Source organism: Anopheles ziemanni, chromosome 3 (assembly GCF_943734765.1).
Source record: "Anopheles ziemanni chromosome 3, idAnoZiCoDA_A2_x.2, whole genome shotgun sequence".
NCBI classification, from domain to species: domain Eukaryota; kingdom Metazoa; phylum Arthropoda; class Insecta; order Diptera; family Culicidae; genus Anopheles; species Anopheles ziemanni.
The window spans coordinates 54,825,118-54,843,585 of NC_080706.1; the positions used below are offsets into that span (position 1 = coordinate 54,825,118).

The following is an 18,468-nucleotide window of genomic DNA, read 5'->3' on the forward strand; positions in this document are numbered from 1 at the left end:
TCTCATTTTTAAATTATACACAATCAACTATACTTTCCATAACGGAGTCCATAGTACAAAATAAATTATATTAAAAAATTGACCGTAGTGTCTGCACTATGTGTGGGAATTTACGGTACATCTATTGCCTGTTGAATCGAAAACTAACCTCTATGGACCACACTACACACCGATACATGAAAGTATTTTCGTATTCCCACCTAACCTAAAAACTGCATCTTACAAACAGCCTCATTTGAATTTAAACTTTCGCTTCCAAAACGGATGTCGGGTGGCCGGTCGCCCGGCCACCGTGAGCTTCTGCAGCAACTCAGCTTCCCACGCCGCCATGGTTAGTAGGTTTCCTAAGTAGGTATGGGTTGAATTCACACACATTTGGTGGACAGAAAGGGCATAAAAAGAAGACATATTTATCGTCGGTTTTGTAGTTTTTTGGGTATACCCTGTTTCTGAGTTGTGAGTTGGAGGTGGACTGTGTTTGTTGCAGTTTAGTACGGAGGGTAATTGTTAAATTTGTGTTGATACAATATTCCAAGGACTACGGAGTCCCAATTGTTTGCAATTTGAAAAGTAATTATTCCTACGCGAGGATGTAGCATACGAAGAGGGAAGGATGTAGCACATTGGAATGAACCATACGCTTTCGGGATCTGTAAGGGTTCCCTTCCGAATTTGAGCATCTAAAAGCGATAGTTAACATCAGTTACCCCACGTTAGCAGGCACAAAGATTAGCAATACACGTAACAAAAGCTAGCCATTTGTTTTTTTTCCTTTAGTCATAGAAATAGATGTAAGTCCTTGATACGATAAAAGTCTCTCTTCTAACATTTAGCTAATTTAGCAAATCCAGTCTGAAACGTTTGTCTTTGAATTTTGGCAAAGGTAATTGTACGTTCTAATCTAGCTATTCCATCCAGCTAGATGGACAACTGACTGTGACACAGGAAAAGTTTAATTTATGAATGTCGTAGCTTTAAGTCGGAAAAGTTTCGTATCCAAAAGGGCATTTCGTTCGTATAAAATAAGTTTAGGTTTTAGCAGCAGCAGTGTGCAAACGTAAGACGATGATACACTCGGCTGGTAAGGGAATGGTTTAATTGGAGCTTTCGGATTTGGCGCAGTTGCTACTACCGCCGCCATTGCTGGGACCAACATTAACACTAGCGGAACGCTGGAAAATACCTAGCGCCCGTTTGCGACAGACGGAAAGGCGGCGCGAACGGAAAGGGCTCTTCCTGCCACTGGCACTGCCTGCAACAGCACCACCGTCCAACGGCGGCATCATGCCATCGCCGTCGCTGCCTCCCACCAGGGCGATGTCCACATCCGTACGATCTATCATGGGTTCGAAGTGGGAGCGCTGACGGCGCATGGCCGAGTGGTGCTTGCGGACAGTACCGGCGGCAACGGGTTCTAGCATCAGCGAGCCCAGCGAGTACTGCCGAAGCAAATGCTATTCTCATTGACCAAGATTACCCTGGACGTACTGGAGGCCCGAGCACAGGTGCAACATAAGGATGCTGAGCGCCTGGACGCGCTCCTCGGACTGGCCCGCCAGGAAGGCGGTTCGTGTGCTATCGTGCTGCTGCTGCTGCGCTGACGATTTCCCTTTGCCATCAGCGAGTTCTAACGAGTAACATGCGCGCGAGCAGCAAGCATTGAAACATGGGGGGAAAAGTAGAAAAAAACGAATAATTTTACATTAGACATTTTATGCCAATGGTCACGCACACTGGAACCAATTACATGATGATATGATATGGATGTTCTTGATGCTTTATAGCCATTTACTCACCAATCGGCAGATTCAGCAGAGTTCTTGGATCGCCAAACGTTGCAAACCTACTGTAAAGAACTTCAAACTTATAACTTGGACGGGTTAGGTAGACAATTCAAAGACAATTTCTAGGATCTACTGCAATAATAGTTATCCCACGGATGATTGTTGTAGATACGCCCAATCGAAGGGTGTATTCAATAGAAGGGGAACTCGCTTTTTCGGTCGGAAAACATACTGCTGCGAGGTTTACTGTGATACGCGACCGTTGCCTTCCGATGCGAAAAAAGCGATCATAGCCTACCAAGCTGTAAGATTGGCGGTTCAACATGAAGTGCGTTACGGCATGTTTGCATCGTTTGACGATCTAAGAACACTGCTGGATTTGCCGGTTGGTGAGTAAAAGACTGAAATGGTATCTAAATATTTTTGTAATATGGATGTACAAACATACATGCAAAGCGTAACCCCACGCAATCGACAACAAAAATCATCTTGTGAAACAACAGATAAAATTCTTGCCTTGTCCTTGCCGAAACGATAGAATGTGATTAAAATGAAGTCAAAAATAATTCGTAAAGTAAACTAAAAAGTCGGTGTATTTATTGCCTTACAACATCTATTGCGAGTGTAGATTTATCACAAATGAAGCCAGTAGTTTTGATCTGTCAGTGTTTGCTATGTGTAAATGGGGCTCAACACCTGCGCTCAAAGTCTATTATCGCTACTCTCCCTCTTAGTTCATCAAATCTGATATCAAGGATAAGTATTGTTGATGTATGATATAGTATCTTGGCTCTGTCCGTTTTGCATGTAACATGCCTTAACGACTAAAACGAATCGCCGGGTCAAGAGGTAAAACTATCGTTTTTGGTCGACCTACCTTTACCATTTGCACTAGCACCACCACCACTACTACTACTACCGCCGTCCTTGGTCACACTCAGGGAAGACTGGTTGATGGTTTCGTAGTCCAGTGCTATGTGCAGTTTGGAAAGCTGCAAAGAGAGTGCAGGGAAACGGTTGAGTACGGCGCACTAGGGCCGAACTGGGCGTACCACTGCTGGCGCTCACCAGTTTGTTAATTTTCTCTGTCCGCACGTCCGGCTCGCAGTCGGAGTACATCGTTTTGCTGCTGCTCTTCGCCAGCGCCATCAGTGTGTCGGATGGGCCGTACTCGATCAGTGGGGCCGTCAGGTCGACAATTTGCTCCATGCTCAGCTCGTTCACGTCCTCCGGGAGGCTTTCGAGCCGTTGGGTGACCACCACGAACGGGTTTGTGTTCACGTTGGCCAGCGATTGCTTGCGGGGCGTGTGCTGAGGCGTCGGTGGTAGGCTTTTGCTACCCGGGTTCAGTCCGGAAATCGTCGGGATCGCAAGGTTGTTCGCTGAATTGACACGCTTCAACCCTTGCACGAGCAGATCGCTGAAGCTTTGGCGATGTGCTTCCAGCTTCGATTTCGATATAGTTTGTTGTTGCTGCTGCTGCTGCTGCTGCTGCTGCTGTTGCTGTTGCTGCTGCTGCTGTTGATGCTGTTGGTGCTCCTCGGCTATGTCGACAAAATCTTCTACCTCGATCGTCGGTGATTCGGGTTCGGTTAGTTTGAATTCGGGTTGCAGCGAGGACGCCGTGGATGTTGCTGCGGCCGCTGCCGCCACACTTCCCATCGACCCACCACCCGTTGTCGTCGTCGTTGTCGTTGAAAAGGATGCCCGTTCACTAGCTGCTCCTTCGTTGGCGCTGCAGACGGTCGAACTTTGACACTTATTGATGCACTTTTTGTGGCAGCACATTGCGCAGTCCCGACACTGCACGGCATCCTTTAGCCAAATTTTCTTTCCACAGTAATCGCACTGGGTTGTCCGGTGGAAGTGTGTCCGGATGAAATCGTGCTGCTGGTGCAGGCCACTAGCAGCCGTTTGGGTCGGTAGGGGCGACGGGGGGTAGGAAACGGTTGGTAATTTCGCATCCAGTAAACCGTCCGGTCTATCGTCGTCCAGTTTGTCTGCCGACCCTCGACTGATGGTGATGAGCCGTTGTTTTTTGCTTTCCCCTCCGAGCCCTTTGACCGGTAGGGACGATACCGTATTGATCGCAGATCCGGTCCAGACGAATGAGAGCAACACGTCGCCGTAGCAGTAATTTTGATCAAACCCAGACTGCATCGAAAGAGGATGGTTTGAACTGGAAGTGTATATGACAAATGTACGAAGGTTAAAGAAAGATTGTTATAGAGCATTGGCATTGAATATCGCAGAATCATAGATGAATTATCATTCATCATTCCATTGTCCAATATTATTCCGAACGGCTTTCGAAGCACTTGAATATGCTTTGTTAAAAAACTAAGTCTTACTGATACGCTTAGTAACTTTTAACTATTTATTCAGGACTTAATCCTTGAAGGACTTTTACTAGCTTAGGTCAATCGGGTCAACGTGCGCCGACCGAAATCTGCCTCGCATCGATCAGCTGATCAATGCTCCCGATTCCCTATCACTCTCCTAGTATAAGTTGGCACGCTGACCCGACCGATCCCCTCTTACTCTCCTCACTATTTAACGTCGTGGCAGGATCGTCTGTCTCACCCGCTCTTGCCCACTAGCTACGGCTCGTTTGGTCTTATTGTATTAGATTTAATTAGACCATTCGCTGATTTGGCAACATGCTTTATAAATAATATAAAGGCTCAGTAGTGGTATTTTTCAATTAAAGTCGGTGAAAAGAGGGTGTTAACAGTTAGGACAAAAATAGTTAGCAAGCTTAGTTGTGACAGATCTCGATAAAAAAATTATTAAACGAAACAGGGCGCCGGAGACTCTGGAACACAGTGTTCCAAGTGTGACTCAGGGTAACTAGGCGGAGTGTAATAGCCTAACGGGCATTTAATAGATGAATATAAAATATGATCCAACTTACACATCGATAGCTTCCGGTGGAAGCAAAGGATATTTCTTCAGATGATGCCCGAGATGAGATTCATTACACTCCAGGAGAATACTGTTGATCGGGATGCTAAGGTATCCTAGCAGCCGGTTTTCTTCACTGTTTTTACCAAAAACACTAAGGTTTAGGTAGGAATACTTTTCCATCAGCTGAAACATGCACGGATCGTCCAATCGAATGAACGAATTAAACTCCGCATCGATTGAGGAGTGCTGCGGGAAGCAATCGACATTGACTTTCCTGCCTGTCGTAGTTGTAGTTGGTGTGGCCAGCGGATCGGAGAAACTACCCCTAGCCGGTTGCTCCAGAAAACTGGTAGCATCACGCCCAACGAGCGTTGGTTTCTTCACTGGTGTTGTGCCCGGCGTGTTCGAGTGGCTCGATTCTCCACCACTGTTGTCCTTAGAGTTGCGTCGCGTCAGCCTTCGTTCGCGCAGCGTGCTACCGCCAGCACCGGTTCCGATTTGTACTGTATCTACGTTCTTTATAAAGGTGATGTTGAGGTTCGGATCAATCTCCTCAAAGTCACCGTCGGTGTCATCGAACATCGCGTCATTCTTGATCTGGCCCGGTACAAGCCGTTCGATCCGTAGCACAAACATTGGCCGATTAAGCGCCTTTATCACCTTTGGCACTTGGCTGATGTTGGTCACCCGTTTGCCCTGTATCGAGAGCAGTATGTCACCGCGGCGCAGTTCCGCCTTCGAGGCCGGTGTGTTCGGTATGACCGCGTCGATTAGCACCGTCTGGTCGGACTGCTTGAAAACGATACCGATTTGCTGGTTTTTGGCTTTATGTATTTCGATGTCGAGCGACACGACCATCACGCACTGGTCGTCCTGCTGCCGTGCAACGACCCACGGCATGTGCGCCAAGGTGAGCGTGCAGTAAACGTGCGTCAGGGTACGGATCGGTGCGTTCAATCGCGTTATCTCAGCCACCGTAACCTCCAGTGTACCGTTCGGTACGATTTCGTTCAGTTCGTAGTCTTCTTCCACACGGTGGAAGAACGGTTTATACCTGGGAAGGGAAGGGTGATGAATGAAAACGACAACAAACGGTGATCGGATAGTGATCGTCCACGTACCTTAACTTATAGTTCGGAAGGGTGTGCTTCCGGCGGATAGCTTTGCGTATCTGGTTCGAAATGAGACTGGTAATGTTGGACTGCATCTGTCGGCCCTGGAAGTGCGACTGCACGTCCAGCTCCACCTTCGGATCGCTGATGAAGCTCAACGACCAGTGCGTGTACGGTTTGCGGGTGAACTGTAACCGCGCCAGGCCGGACACTTGCTTCACGCGCAATGCCAGCGACCCCTTCTTGCCTAGCACCATGTCGGCGTCGATCGTCAACCGAAAGTTACCCTCGTAGTGCAGATCGAGCAGCACGTCCAAACTCTCGATGTACCCTTCGTCCGGATGCAGGTCGACGGCGTGCAGGCGGAAGTTTTTTATCTCCGGGAATTGACTGCCCAGATCGAGATCGCGGATCTACCAACAAGGCAGGGAAAATACAACAAAACAAATTGAACGAAAAACAAAACCGTTATCCCACTGCGAAACATTCGCCGGATTGTTCCCCGCATAAGGATTATCTCACCGTAAGTTTATCGAAAAGCTTTCCGGTCGTTGTTTTGCTGATAAGCTCGTCCAGCTCCAGCGACAGCTTCCGGTGGAACCACTTGCGCACGCGGTTCGACTGCCGCAGCTCGAAGTACAGAAACTGCAGTATTAGGTTAATGGCCATGATGGTGGATTTGCTCTCCTGGTCCGGTGCCTTTATGTTTTCCAACAGCGTCTGTAACCGAGAGAACAAATTCGCATTAGAAAACATGTGCACCATGTTGCAAAGAAAAGTATGATGATGGCGGTTCGCAGAAAATAGAACAAACAAGATAGACACGTTCACTTCCGAACAGCGTGTTGGCAATTACAATTAGAAAAGATACCACAAAAGCGAGGAAAAATACAGCAAGGGCTAGCAGATGATTGAGGCTGGAGCAAAACAAAATCCCGGAACGTGGCAGCAGCAGGATACATCTACCTAACCACCCACGTGGCGCTAATAAGTTTGTTTGTGCACAGGAGGAATATAATGGCCGTAGGCGAACATTTTCGCAAGACGGACGCGATTCGTGGAACACATTTTTATCTTTACATACCACTCAATTATTATCGTTATTATTATGTGCGATTACCATTGAATGGAAGAAAATGTGGGCAAAATGACATGCTCGTGGAGTGTAAAAAAAAAATTACAACCCACTGAAATATTGCCATTCTTTAAATTTATTATGCGAATTTTAAAAAGATGTAGGTACACTTTTTATTTTCGCTATCCGTTTCCCTTTTAGTGCACCATGTTTGGAGTGAATTTCAATGCACTTTATTTTAAATCTCCTTTTTTCCGTTGGTTGATTCAACGAAACAACTCAATGTATCGATACATCATCAATGTTTATAGCGTCGATGGCGCGTTACGCCTCTAATTATGATACATTGACGATCCTTGCCAAAGTACAATACATCCCATCTACGCAATTATCTCTTAATGAAGCCTACATTCTAGCGAACTTATTAGTGAAACAGGAACTGAGTGGTCGAGACTAAAGCGATAAGGATTCCATCGGTCCCGAATGAGCAAAAAGGCATGTTTATGGTACCCAATTTCGAATAATACCGCTTCGCTTATACCTGCCCGAACATTCGTCAAGCGTAGGCCAACATCCATTAAGAGGCCCCGCTGATGGAAAACTCAATCGAAAGACTTTCCACGAAATGGCAGCCCAGTTTTCGCCGACGCGTTGACCGTGGACATGCCCTCGGCGTTGTTCTAGCAGTTAATGTCAATAGTCATGAGATTACGATGGTTCGAGAGTGTCGGTGTCGTCAAGGGTGACGCCGGTAATTAATTAAGATGATTCAGTGAATTATCTTCAAATGTGAAATTTGTCTTTGCTGCTCATCCTGACGGTAGGTGTTTTCGGTAGGACTGCAAACCAAGACAAGAGCCGCACTCGCACAATTTGCTTTTGGAAGTCGAATCCTCGGTCAGCTTTTCAGCGCAATTCTATTTGTCACAAGCGGCGTGACAAGCGGTGCCGTCTTTTTCGGTTGTATTTGACGATTGCTCATCATTTATTCAACAGTTGCCAGCCAAAGTTTGGTCGTAAAACGTGGAGCGGAATCTGGAGACTTTCGAGTCTTGATGAGCGCAGGGTTAAGATTGTTTTAAATGTTTTAGACCAGTCGAGAAAACCTTGATGAAAGTGGTGTTCTACCTTTTACATTGATCACAAGTTTTTGTTTTCTGACAAATATTGGGCGTAAAAAACCAAATACTTTAACAGAACGACCAAAGAGTGAGGAATTCTAACGCAAGCGAGGTTTGAAGCTTAATTGTTAACTGTGGAAATAGATATCTTAACAATTACGCCTGAATGGTTATCACACATCAAATACAATTATAAAAACTTCTAGGATAATAGCAAAATAATAAATTTGTACTAGAAAAACTTTGTGACAAAAATAAGAACCTCTAAAACCCGTTTTGTTTTCGACAAGATTGGACAAGTTCGTGAAACATGATATTTCTTCATTATTTGATATGAAATACGATTTAATATTTTATCAAATTTTGAAGCAAGCAAGTCGTTCGTTATGTCATTTATACACGTTAACGAGAGTTCTGCTTTTGTAAAATGGAGTTAGAAGTGATTTCAGAAGTAATTGGAAGTTCACTTTGAAGTGGAAACATTTTTATTGTGTTTTATGTGACTTATTTTAATACAGAAATAGAACATCATAAATAAGATAAAAACATGACTGCAGCATGTTTAATTTGTTTTGAACAAAATTTTTGACAAGCTTTCAGAAAATTATGAGTTGGTCACACACACACCACAAATTTCAAAAGATTAAAGAACAATTTTTAGAGTAAGATATTGCTGAAAAAATTGGCTACATTTACATTTTAAATTATTTTTCCACACTTTTTCAAGTTTCATATAAATATGAATGATGGTTTTACAGGAAATGTTGCACAATAATTTCGATTGACCTTGGCTACTTTACATTGGTTCTTGAGTTACTGATCACACATTCTTAGGTTGCGGTCAACGATTGGTACCCAGATCATGATCTTCACATGATAAGTTTTCTACAAAACTTCAAAAAGAACAACAAAAACAACGTCGTGCCAATCGAGATCGTTACTATCAGCGCGATATGCAAGACAAGCTTGGACGCGTTGGTCACATTAAGAACGACACAGTTGCGCATATTTTTGAATGTTTCTTTCACCGCGTTGCAATCGCACTTCAGCATATCCTCAATTGCAGCCGGACCTTTGTCGTTTTCGGTGGCCAATGAGATATTTGGTCGCGGCGTCGAATCAACAAATTTCGGAAATTGTTGCGTTCCCACATTCAGCTCCCACTCGGTGTCGGACAGAATCGCGAAAGTGTACATCGACTCGCTCAGGGAGCGATTCACCGTACCGCACCGCTCCAGGTCCATGCGCACGTTCTCGAGAAAGAAGTCGGTGCATTCGTTCGCGCTAATCCAGAGTGTGACTCGCCCGATTAATCGCAGGCCGCAGTAGATCTGCGCCTCGCCCTCGATGACCGTCGTATTGTCCTGCGTCTGGGTCTGCACTCGGATCGAAATACACCGGGGGTTCACGTTTTCGAACATCTTTATCAGCTCTATGTTCGACACAGTGTTCAGTTGGGTCATGTCGTAGATCCGATCCTGAATGATGTAGGTTCCATTCGAGTCCGGCTTGATCACCGTTTTAGCCGGGCACGAGATCGTCGGAGACATCGTCGGGGATGTCGTCGGGAATGTCATCGGGGTCGGCAGTGGCTGGTGCGTTACTATTTGCGGACCGATCGCTCCAAGAAATTCGACTGGTTCGTCCATAAACTGGCCGAAGCTTTGCGGAGGTACACCTGTTAGGACTAATGCTAGGAATGACCCGACGCACAGACCAAACTGTCTACGTGGAGACGCCATCGTGAATTAAACGATTTCTAGCAACAGCTCCCTAGTCCTATGTTTTCCAATCGTAGCAAATGATCATTGATTGAAAAATAATTGATGACAAACATTGGCAATGCGCCTTCAATTGTAGCGATATCATTGTGCAAGATGTCATTCCAGAGACTTTGACGTAAATATCTTCAAAGTTAACTTTTTCTATAGTTTTACCTTGCCTCAAAATATAAGGAAATTAATGTAGAGATCATTCTTGGCGATACTATCCTTGATTATTTTTTTTCTGTTTTCAATAAAAATCAATTCTAGCCAGCTTGTCATTGAATTGGGTCTTCGACAAAATTTTCCGAAAACGAAATTTTGCATGCTTCTCGGCCTCAAAAGAAGACTGAAAAAACAGGAAAGTGACCAGTGTACACACAATGTTATCTGTCCCTTTATTCCTTTTTGTCTTATAAATACTGTTGACTAAAAATCTAAATATCTATTTCATATATTTCACATTCTCTTCCCCTTTTCTTCCTCCTCCCCCCTTTGATATTCCGAAACAAAACCGAATATTTATAATTTGAACCACCCACCCAGCTTACCAGATTTGATCAACACACCAGACGACAAAACATTCCAGGCCATTGCAATAAATCGGAGGTGATAACGAGCGGGCAGGAATTTCCGGCGGCGATGCCCGCCACGACAAGCGGAAAACAAAACGAACACCTTTTGCGCACCCGAAATGGAGAGAAAATGGGGCAAACATGGGCAAAAGGATGACGGACACCGAAACACCGGAGGAGCTGCCCCATATAAAACAGCAGTAATATTAAAACGTCTTTCCATCCCATTGCAATGGGTTCACATCAGCAAAACTACTGCCGTAGTGCCGAGCGATTCGGATGCCAGCCAGCCAGCGTGGCAAGAGTAAGAAATCAAAATTATGAACCGTATAATGAGCGCAGGACCGGAGCGCGCATCGTTCTTCCTGGCGAGCGAGATTCGTGCCTCAAAGTGTACCGAAAGAGGAGTTTTAACGATGTTTGTCAAACTACCGCGTGCCATTGCCACGTGTTACCCCTCTTTCATTCCGATGTTGCGGTCCGCTCGGTGAAAAGGGATTTTTTTTCTGTTTTTCGCTTTCCAAATTTTCCCCTTGAAGGATCACAAAAGGATTCGTTGAAGTTTTATGAAACCAAATGTAAAAACGAAAAAGAAAAAAAAACACCGGCTGATTTAGCTGCAATCAATAAAATCGTGTTATGTAAGATAGCAACCCTTGCTATGACGTCATAGGACCGCACCAAACGTTTGCGTACACCGTATATGTTGGCAGTTGTAATAAATTAAAAATACTAACACCACGAAGATTAAAGTTGTCACAAAGCACGGTTCCAAAATGTGCAAAAAGTGATGATTAGATCACTTCGATACGTTGTTAACAAAATTCTGTTATGTACGACTCGTAGGAAAATTTTAGCTGGATCCTAAGCAAAAAGTTCAAATAAACAAAGAAATATACAATTTAATCTTCGAATGTATATTTTGTGATTCTTCATGGGAATTTGTTAGAATTTTTCGAGGCTAAATTCAAACAAATATAAAAATGTTTTAATATTAAAAGTCGTGTAGTTTTAATGGTTTTAAACGAGAGCTATATTTTCACATTTTTGCCATCGAAAGTGACATTTTATACGACTTTTCAATGTCCACCTTTTCGCTAAATTAAATTAAATTATTTTGTTCAAATTTACCAAAATGAGAAATAACAACTACACCCAACAACTAACATTTGGAATTACAGCTGTTGTGGTGTATAAATAAAAAAAAACTCTTTTATGAGAAAATTTAAAATGTTTAGTTTTCAATTACTGATCAACTAAGATTGAGCTGAATCATTACTAGTTGATCGATAAATATTTGGTAAAAATCTGTTATTATGACGAACTATGCAAGGAAAGTCGAGTCACTATAAATTAATTGCTGAAAAATTGGATAAAGTAATGCTGCAACCAGCCTCTCTGCCTGAGTTCATAAAACAATTTTGTTATTATAAATCTTTTGACAAGCAAAAGCAATGCCATTTGCGCGAAATGTAACTGGGAAAGAAAAACTTTTCATTCGAGTAAAGTTTGTACGGCGGAATATTTGGATATTTTTGAAGCACAAAATAAGCAACTGCAACTCACCAGAGAGCACGCTTAGGGCAATAAAGTTTGCGCGAAAACACACCACCGTGCGGTGAAACATTCAACAACTTCAACCGGGGACAATACACCCACAGGGAATACGAGCGGCACAGTGCACTAGCAATATATTGTGGTGTTTATTTTGGGTGCAAGGTCTCGAGGCTACATTCCATTGAATTTCAAATTGAAAGTCTTCGGTTTGGGATCATTGAGCTAAATTTTACAAATCCAACCCCCGCAACTGAGCAGTCGAAGCGGCCCAGGATAGTGGCACTGGAATCAGTTGCGTCGTAGAACGGTACAGTATACCCTGGCATCCTCGTCAAAATCCCTGGGCGAAAGGTTCTTTCTACGGTGCACTTCTCCAGTCTTGGCACGACAAACATACTAGCGAACGCGGTCGAGTGTCTGGAGAGCCGTCTCGCAGGCAGCGGCACACTCCACGGGTGCACAGACTGTGAGTGCTCATTCATTCCTTTGCATAACTCTTCGTAAGCCGATTCCACGAGCGGGCGTGACGCTGCGGGAAAAGGAGGCTGCCAGCTCGGCACAACACGTCCCTTGAAAGCCGTTCTTTCTCCCGAGCCACAAGCGTTGGTGGATATCACCCAAAGGGGCCGTCGTGAACGACCATCTTCAGGCGCAAGGATCTCGTGATGAAGTGTGGCAGATAGAAAATGAAGTATAGGCAGGCGGGGCCACCCCCTTTCCATCCATCACCCGGCAGCAGTACCCAATCATGTGCTGTGCTACTAAAAACGCATTAACCAAACGCGGAGGAGTATTACAACGAGAAACAACGGGTAGCCTTATCTTTGGCAAACCAAACCCGCAGCGAAATTGGACCAAAACCGGAAACCAGCAACAGGATACTGGGACACCTGGGAGAAGTAAGCGTAGGAAGCGTTGCGGGGTTTCCAACTTCTTAAGATAATTTCGTGGAAGGTTGGTCATTTGGTGCCAGGGTGTGAGCGAGGGCGCGGACCTGATGAAAAATTCTTCCCTCCAACTTTTCCCCCATCCACAGCGCTTCGAGCAGAGTCGTGTCTTCAAAAGAAACCTCCGTGCAAATTGAAACACCACGAGCAAAAAGCTAAATCAAATAAGAAGGTCCATATGATGGAACCTTTTGTGGGGCCACCAGGGAATTTAGTGGAACTGGTCCCGCTACCTCGACGCTGCTGGAGAAGGGTTTATAAACCAGACTGCTAAACTAGAACGAATCTTAAGTTGGAAAGGATACAAAAACCCTAGTTCCACGCTGTGCAGATCCTTAAGCACGTCATACCGTGCTTTGAATAATACATTTTTCATTCCGTACATGTTAAGGCGATTTCCCATTCGAAACGGGACAACGTGGAGTATATTCCAACAAAATGTTGACCCACTGATGGGAGTTTAAGTGGATGAGCTAAGGTGAGAAGAGGAAAAGCATACACTCGGCTCCAAACTTGGTGACTAAAAATATGACATACTCGCCCGACATCTATTTAAAGCGCCGGAAAGATTTTGTTTTCATCTTCCTGTCTCCCTTACTCTCCACCTGGGACAATATGTGGTAAAAGGGGGGGAAAAAACACCAAATACCACTATTATTGTACGCTGCTATGCCGCTATCGATTATTCCACCGACTAAAAAGCAGCTCGTTGGACCGTCTCTGGTCCTTATCTAACTCCATCCACTTTGGGCCGGAAGGACTAGTGTAAGCTATGTCACCGGCAGTGTTGCGAACGGTGACGTTCATTGACATTCAATTGCTGACATTCATTCTGTTTGAAGCTCTACATTCAAATTTCGTTCATTCACTTGACCGTCACGTCAAAAAATGTCATTTGATACGACGACATTTTCTTGGTGAAATCATATGACGCTAATTTTTCCGGGTGTCAAATGATCTAGTTAGCATTCGAATATTAAACTGCACAAAAACCTGTCATACGATTGTACTGGTCTTGTCTGCTATTTGTGTGTTCGCAAAGCTAGTGCTAAAGGTTGTAGTTCGAATAAAAAAATAACGGGAAAAGAAAATATTAAGTAAGGTGAGTACAGTTAAGTGAAAATAAGTTGAATATCATATTAAAATTCAAAAACACGCAGGATAGCCACATAAAACATAAAAATAGAAAATAATCAAAATGTCTACGTCGAGAGGAAAGCGCAGCTTCCGCGAAATCTTGGTAGAAGATTGCGTGACGTTGGAGAATGGAGTATTTTTTTGTTCATTGACCCAGTCAATGGATGTAAATACCGGCAAAAGAGCGAAAAATATGATCCGGGGAACTTTATACGCCACATGCGATCGGAACACCCAGCGTTGGCAAAAACCCATGGACTCATGCAAGAAGAGAATGAAGTACCGGCCAAGCGTAGAAAAATTGCCAAGGTCCCTGTAGCCATTGACCGACAAACGCTACTAGAAGGTATGGTGAAGCTGGTCTGTACCCATAACTTGCCGATACTTTCTATCGAATGGGAAGGTTTGGGGTTGATATTACAACCAATTTGCGATGCATTAAAGATGCAGCTAAATCACCCAAACCTTGTCTGTCATCTGCGAGCTGCCGCAGAAAAACTTCGTGTCGAAATTACCGATCTCGTGAAAGAAAAGCTTATTTGCTTGAAAATTGACAGTGCAACTCGACTTGGACGGCACATCCTTGGAATCAATGTGCAATTTTTTGATCCGGAGCAAAAGGATATCGTCATTTACACGATCGGTAATATAAATCTTCCACTAATATTTTAATTCTGTTTCTATTTTTATGGAATCTGTTCTTAGAGTTCCTATTGGCATTTATTATTTGATAGGGATGGTTGAGCTCAATGAAAGGCACACAGGAAAATTTCTCAAAGCGAAAATTATGGAAATCCTCAACTTGTATGAAATAACATTGGAACAGATTTTTACGGTGACGTGTGATAATGGGGCGAACATGATCGCCACAGTGAAACAGTTGCAGTCTGAACTATCAATTAACCCGCTCGATGCAGACGACAGCAACGCGGTTTCCGACGAAAATTTAGATTGCACGGAAACTATTGAAAAGGAGTTTTCAAACACTATAACGCTAGTGAGATGTGCCGTTCATACCATGCAACTTTCGGTTACCGATGTCATCAAGGCATTCGATGCCGAGATTCGTAAATGTACCTCGGTATCGAATAACTGCAGGAAAATTAAATTCAAAAATGTGTTTAATGACGAGTCTCTTCCACGGCTGTACTCAAAAACGAGGTGGGGAGGCATCTATGCAATGCTCAACCATTTCAATAACCATGAGGATCTTTTCATCGAGCTGAGTCAACACCATTCGGAATTAGGTAAGATAAATTAAACCAAACAGAATTTTTGCTTGATGATGATGCATTTAAAAGATTAAATTTCATTTTTAGACTTGACGGATCTATGGGAGTTTATAAAAGAATATGTTGCAGCATTTGAACCTGTCTACATAGCCACGAAGTGTATGCAGGCTAAACATACCTCGCTCAACGATTTTTATTTGAACTGGATGAAGGTGATTATGCAAGTTAGGCTAATTCAAGGAAATCGATTTGTTGAACCGCTTACACAGGCTCTTAAACAAAGGCTAATAGTTCTGAAGGAAAATATCGTATTTAAGGCTGCACTTCTAATTGACCCGAGGTTCAATTACCTAAATTCTAGATTTTTCAGCCTGGATGAAAAGGATGAAATACGCGTGAGTATTACATTTAAAGTTTCCACCTTTTTGGGTTTATGCATATCCCATATCGACACTACTTGTTGAGTTATAATTATAAAAATTCTTATTTTGTTTATTTCTAGAGCTTCATCATCGCTACATCACAACGTATGCAGCAAATCAAAAATAAGGTCCAGCCATCTCCTTCACCATCACCTTCTTCTTCAGCTGACTCTAATACATCAAACAATAGGTCAACTGATTTTGATATATTTTTGACCGAAATGTATGGAGGTTTATTGCCGGAATCCGATGTAGAAACAGCAAACACATCCCCAACCAGATTCGTTCGACAGCTGAACGCATTGGACTTGGAGGCCCATCAAAATTCCACATTTGATCTTTGGCAATATTGGTTGTCGCGAAAATCCACGCACCCTGAATTATATGAAGTTGCGACAATACTTCTTGCAGTTCCATCGAACCAAGTTTCTGTGGAGCGCGCTTTTAGTGCACTTGGGTTGGTTTTATCCGATAAACGGACTAAGATGCACGATGATACGCTAGAGAATATTTTGTTGATTAAACTCAACAAAAGTTTGTTTGAAAAGATTCTTCCAAACCTTTACAAATGGAATGAAGAAGATATTTGATTTGTGTTTGCACTAGGATAATATGTGATTTAGCTATAAGAATGTTCATAAATATAAAATTTCCAGTAGTGTTATTTGACTGGATTCCTCAACATTTTATAAATTGTTTATTCGGCTCAATAAAAAATAATTTAATTGAATTAAACTATAAATAAATATTTTTTGTAACGAACCGGTTTGTGTTTGGAACTTATTTTGATGTGTTTCGTTTGTTTGCCGTTACGAAATTCAATTTAATTATAAAAAAAAAGATTTTCATTGCGTATGAAAAGTTCAAATGACATTCAAAAGACATTCATTTGAACGAGGATTCGACGACGGTAACTACAGCAAATGAATGTCGTTTCATTGAATGTCGTTGACATTCATATGCTACTACGGTGATAGTCTTAGACGATTCACGTTACAAACCAAAAATTCGTTTCATGATCGAATTCAGTGTCGTTAATAAACAATGATATCGACAAGTAGGCTAAAGCGAATGTCAAAAAAAGTGTCGACAGTTTACAACACTGGTCACCGGTACCTGAAATATCTGCCACCTTCAACAAAGCCAAACCAAACAACGTCCCATGGTGTAGTGAGGCCACACCGAGCAACACCGTGCGTGGTACGGCGGGGATTGGATCCGATGGTTCATTAAATCGCAACGAGTTTGTTCCCGTCCTCACTCCACGTTTATCCGTTTTGAATGATTTATCAATCGCCGGCTGTATAATTCATAATCTACCATGCAGATATGATGAATTAATTTCACTGAAATCATTCCGATAGAAAATTATGAGGAAAAGCCATTCCCCCATGTATCGTTATGTTTATCCATTTAAATGAAGCAATGTAAATTGACGTAAATGAAACAATTCAAGTTCTTCTAACCCTATGTTTCACAGCACGGTATTTTCTTATCACTGAAAACGGACGGTGACGCGGGTAAACCAGAACCTTCGTTTTAGTGTTTCGTAGAACTTAATTTCATGGCACTATCCGCAATGCTTCAAGCCTAAAACAAAACAAAAAAACGTGGTGTAACCATTGATGGCTCAACATTAAGCCATCAAATGTCGTAAAGTGGTGAAACCAACTATCAGCTGTACAACCAGTACGCCATACAACTCGTTACTGCAAAGAAAACTAAGCAAGCTTGCAGACGGGAAGGAAAAAAAAGGAGCCGCCAAAATATGGCAAAACCTGGTGCCAAGAAGGTCCCTCCCTATCTATTGGCTTACGTACGACGACCCCGGCATAATCAGAGATTCGTCGTTGGAGCGATTTACGGTGTTGTCATTTGAGCGGAACGCGCTCGAGGCTGGTTCCGTAATGAGAACGAGTTGGGGGATTTTGTATTGTTTTTATAACGAAAACACAGTCAGGGTTAGTCGGGCTGGTCGGGGGAATGATAGCAAAACCGTAATAGCACGGCACAGTTGTTAAAACACAACCAATGCAATGCTACTCCCGCGCCAAACCATCCAGAGTGAGGACTGATTTTTTGGGGTGGCCGTGAAAGTAGGTCACCAGTTTTCATGTGTGCTTGAATCCCGGAGATACGAACTTTTCCTTCTCACAGGTACATTTGTTTGTGTTCACCGATCTAGCAACCAGGAGCCAAGTCTTTTTCCGGAAGGAAACGGTTGCTTGGATCAATCGGTAAGGCTCAGGATTCTTTAGATCGACGGATAGAATACTTTATTAGACGGGAAATGGAAAGGTAGAGAATACCACCGGATACGGAACAAAGAAAAATCGGATTAAACTTACATCGGGCAGGACGTAGCGTTCGCTAAATGCAGATTTCCGTTGGTCCTCCTGCTCCTGGTCCAGCTCCGGCAGCCGGAAGTATCGTACGAACGCGTAGTACTGAATCAACAGCATCAGCACAGCTCCAATTACGCACGACATCAGACAGAAAAGCAGCAGACTGACGAAATCCATGCTGTCTTTTAGGTGAGCTTTCAGTCGTCGTTTTCGTCGTTGTCGTCCGCGAGGAAACGGATGTATGGATCCGTTGTGTCCTGATCCCGTTACTCTACAGCACTGGGGAGACACCGCAATTTGTTGAGCGAAATATTCGTTCCAGCCGTCGCAGGCACGACCGTGTAAAGCATAGAGCCGCCAGCCGTAATCCAGTAAAACACCACTTTTTAATCGTTTCCGTTCCGCCACCCAATCTTCACCTCGTCAATCGTCGAACGTTTCTACAGATGTCAAGTGGAAGCTTGTGCATCCACGAGCCCACTTGTACCGAT

The 18,468-nt window shown here is 43.5% G+C and overlaps 1 protein-coding gene across 1 annotated transcript; it reads right to left on the reverse strand.

Annotated features, from left to right (window-relative positions):
• Positions 1-1,221: 1,221 nt before the first annotated feature.
• Positions 1,222-18,154, reverse strand: LOC131285977 (PDZ domain-containing protein 8). Its single transcript, XM_058314830.1, has 7 exons — positions 17,981-18,154; positions 6,326-6,523; positions 5,813-6,216; positions 4,699-5,745; positions 2,853-3,963; positions 2,662-2,776; positions 1,222-1,627 (listed from the first exon to the last, which is right to left on the reverse strand). The coding sequence occupies exons 1-7, from the start codon at positions 18,152-18,154 to the stop codon at positions 1,461-1,463; spliced, it is 3,216 nt and encodes a 1,071-aa protein (XP_058170813.1). The 3' UTR covers positions 1,222-1,460.
• Between the last annotated feature and the right edge of the window lie 314 nt (positions 18,155-18,468).

Coding starts and splice junctions, on each gene's coding strand:
- LOC131285977 (XM_058314830.1), bottom strand. CDS start 18,154: ATGGATTTCGTCAGTCTGCTGCTTTTCTGTCTGATGTCGTGCGTAATT. Junction 6,524..17,980: donor AACGCTACGTCCTGCCCGAT/GTAAGTTTAATC, acceptor TCTCGGTTACAG/ACGCTGTTGGAAAACATAAA. Junction 2,777..2,852: donor CAGAGAAAATTAACAAACTG/GTGAGCGCCAGC, acceptor CTCTCTTTGCAG/CTTTCCAAACTGCACATAGC.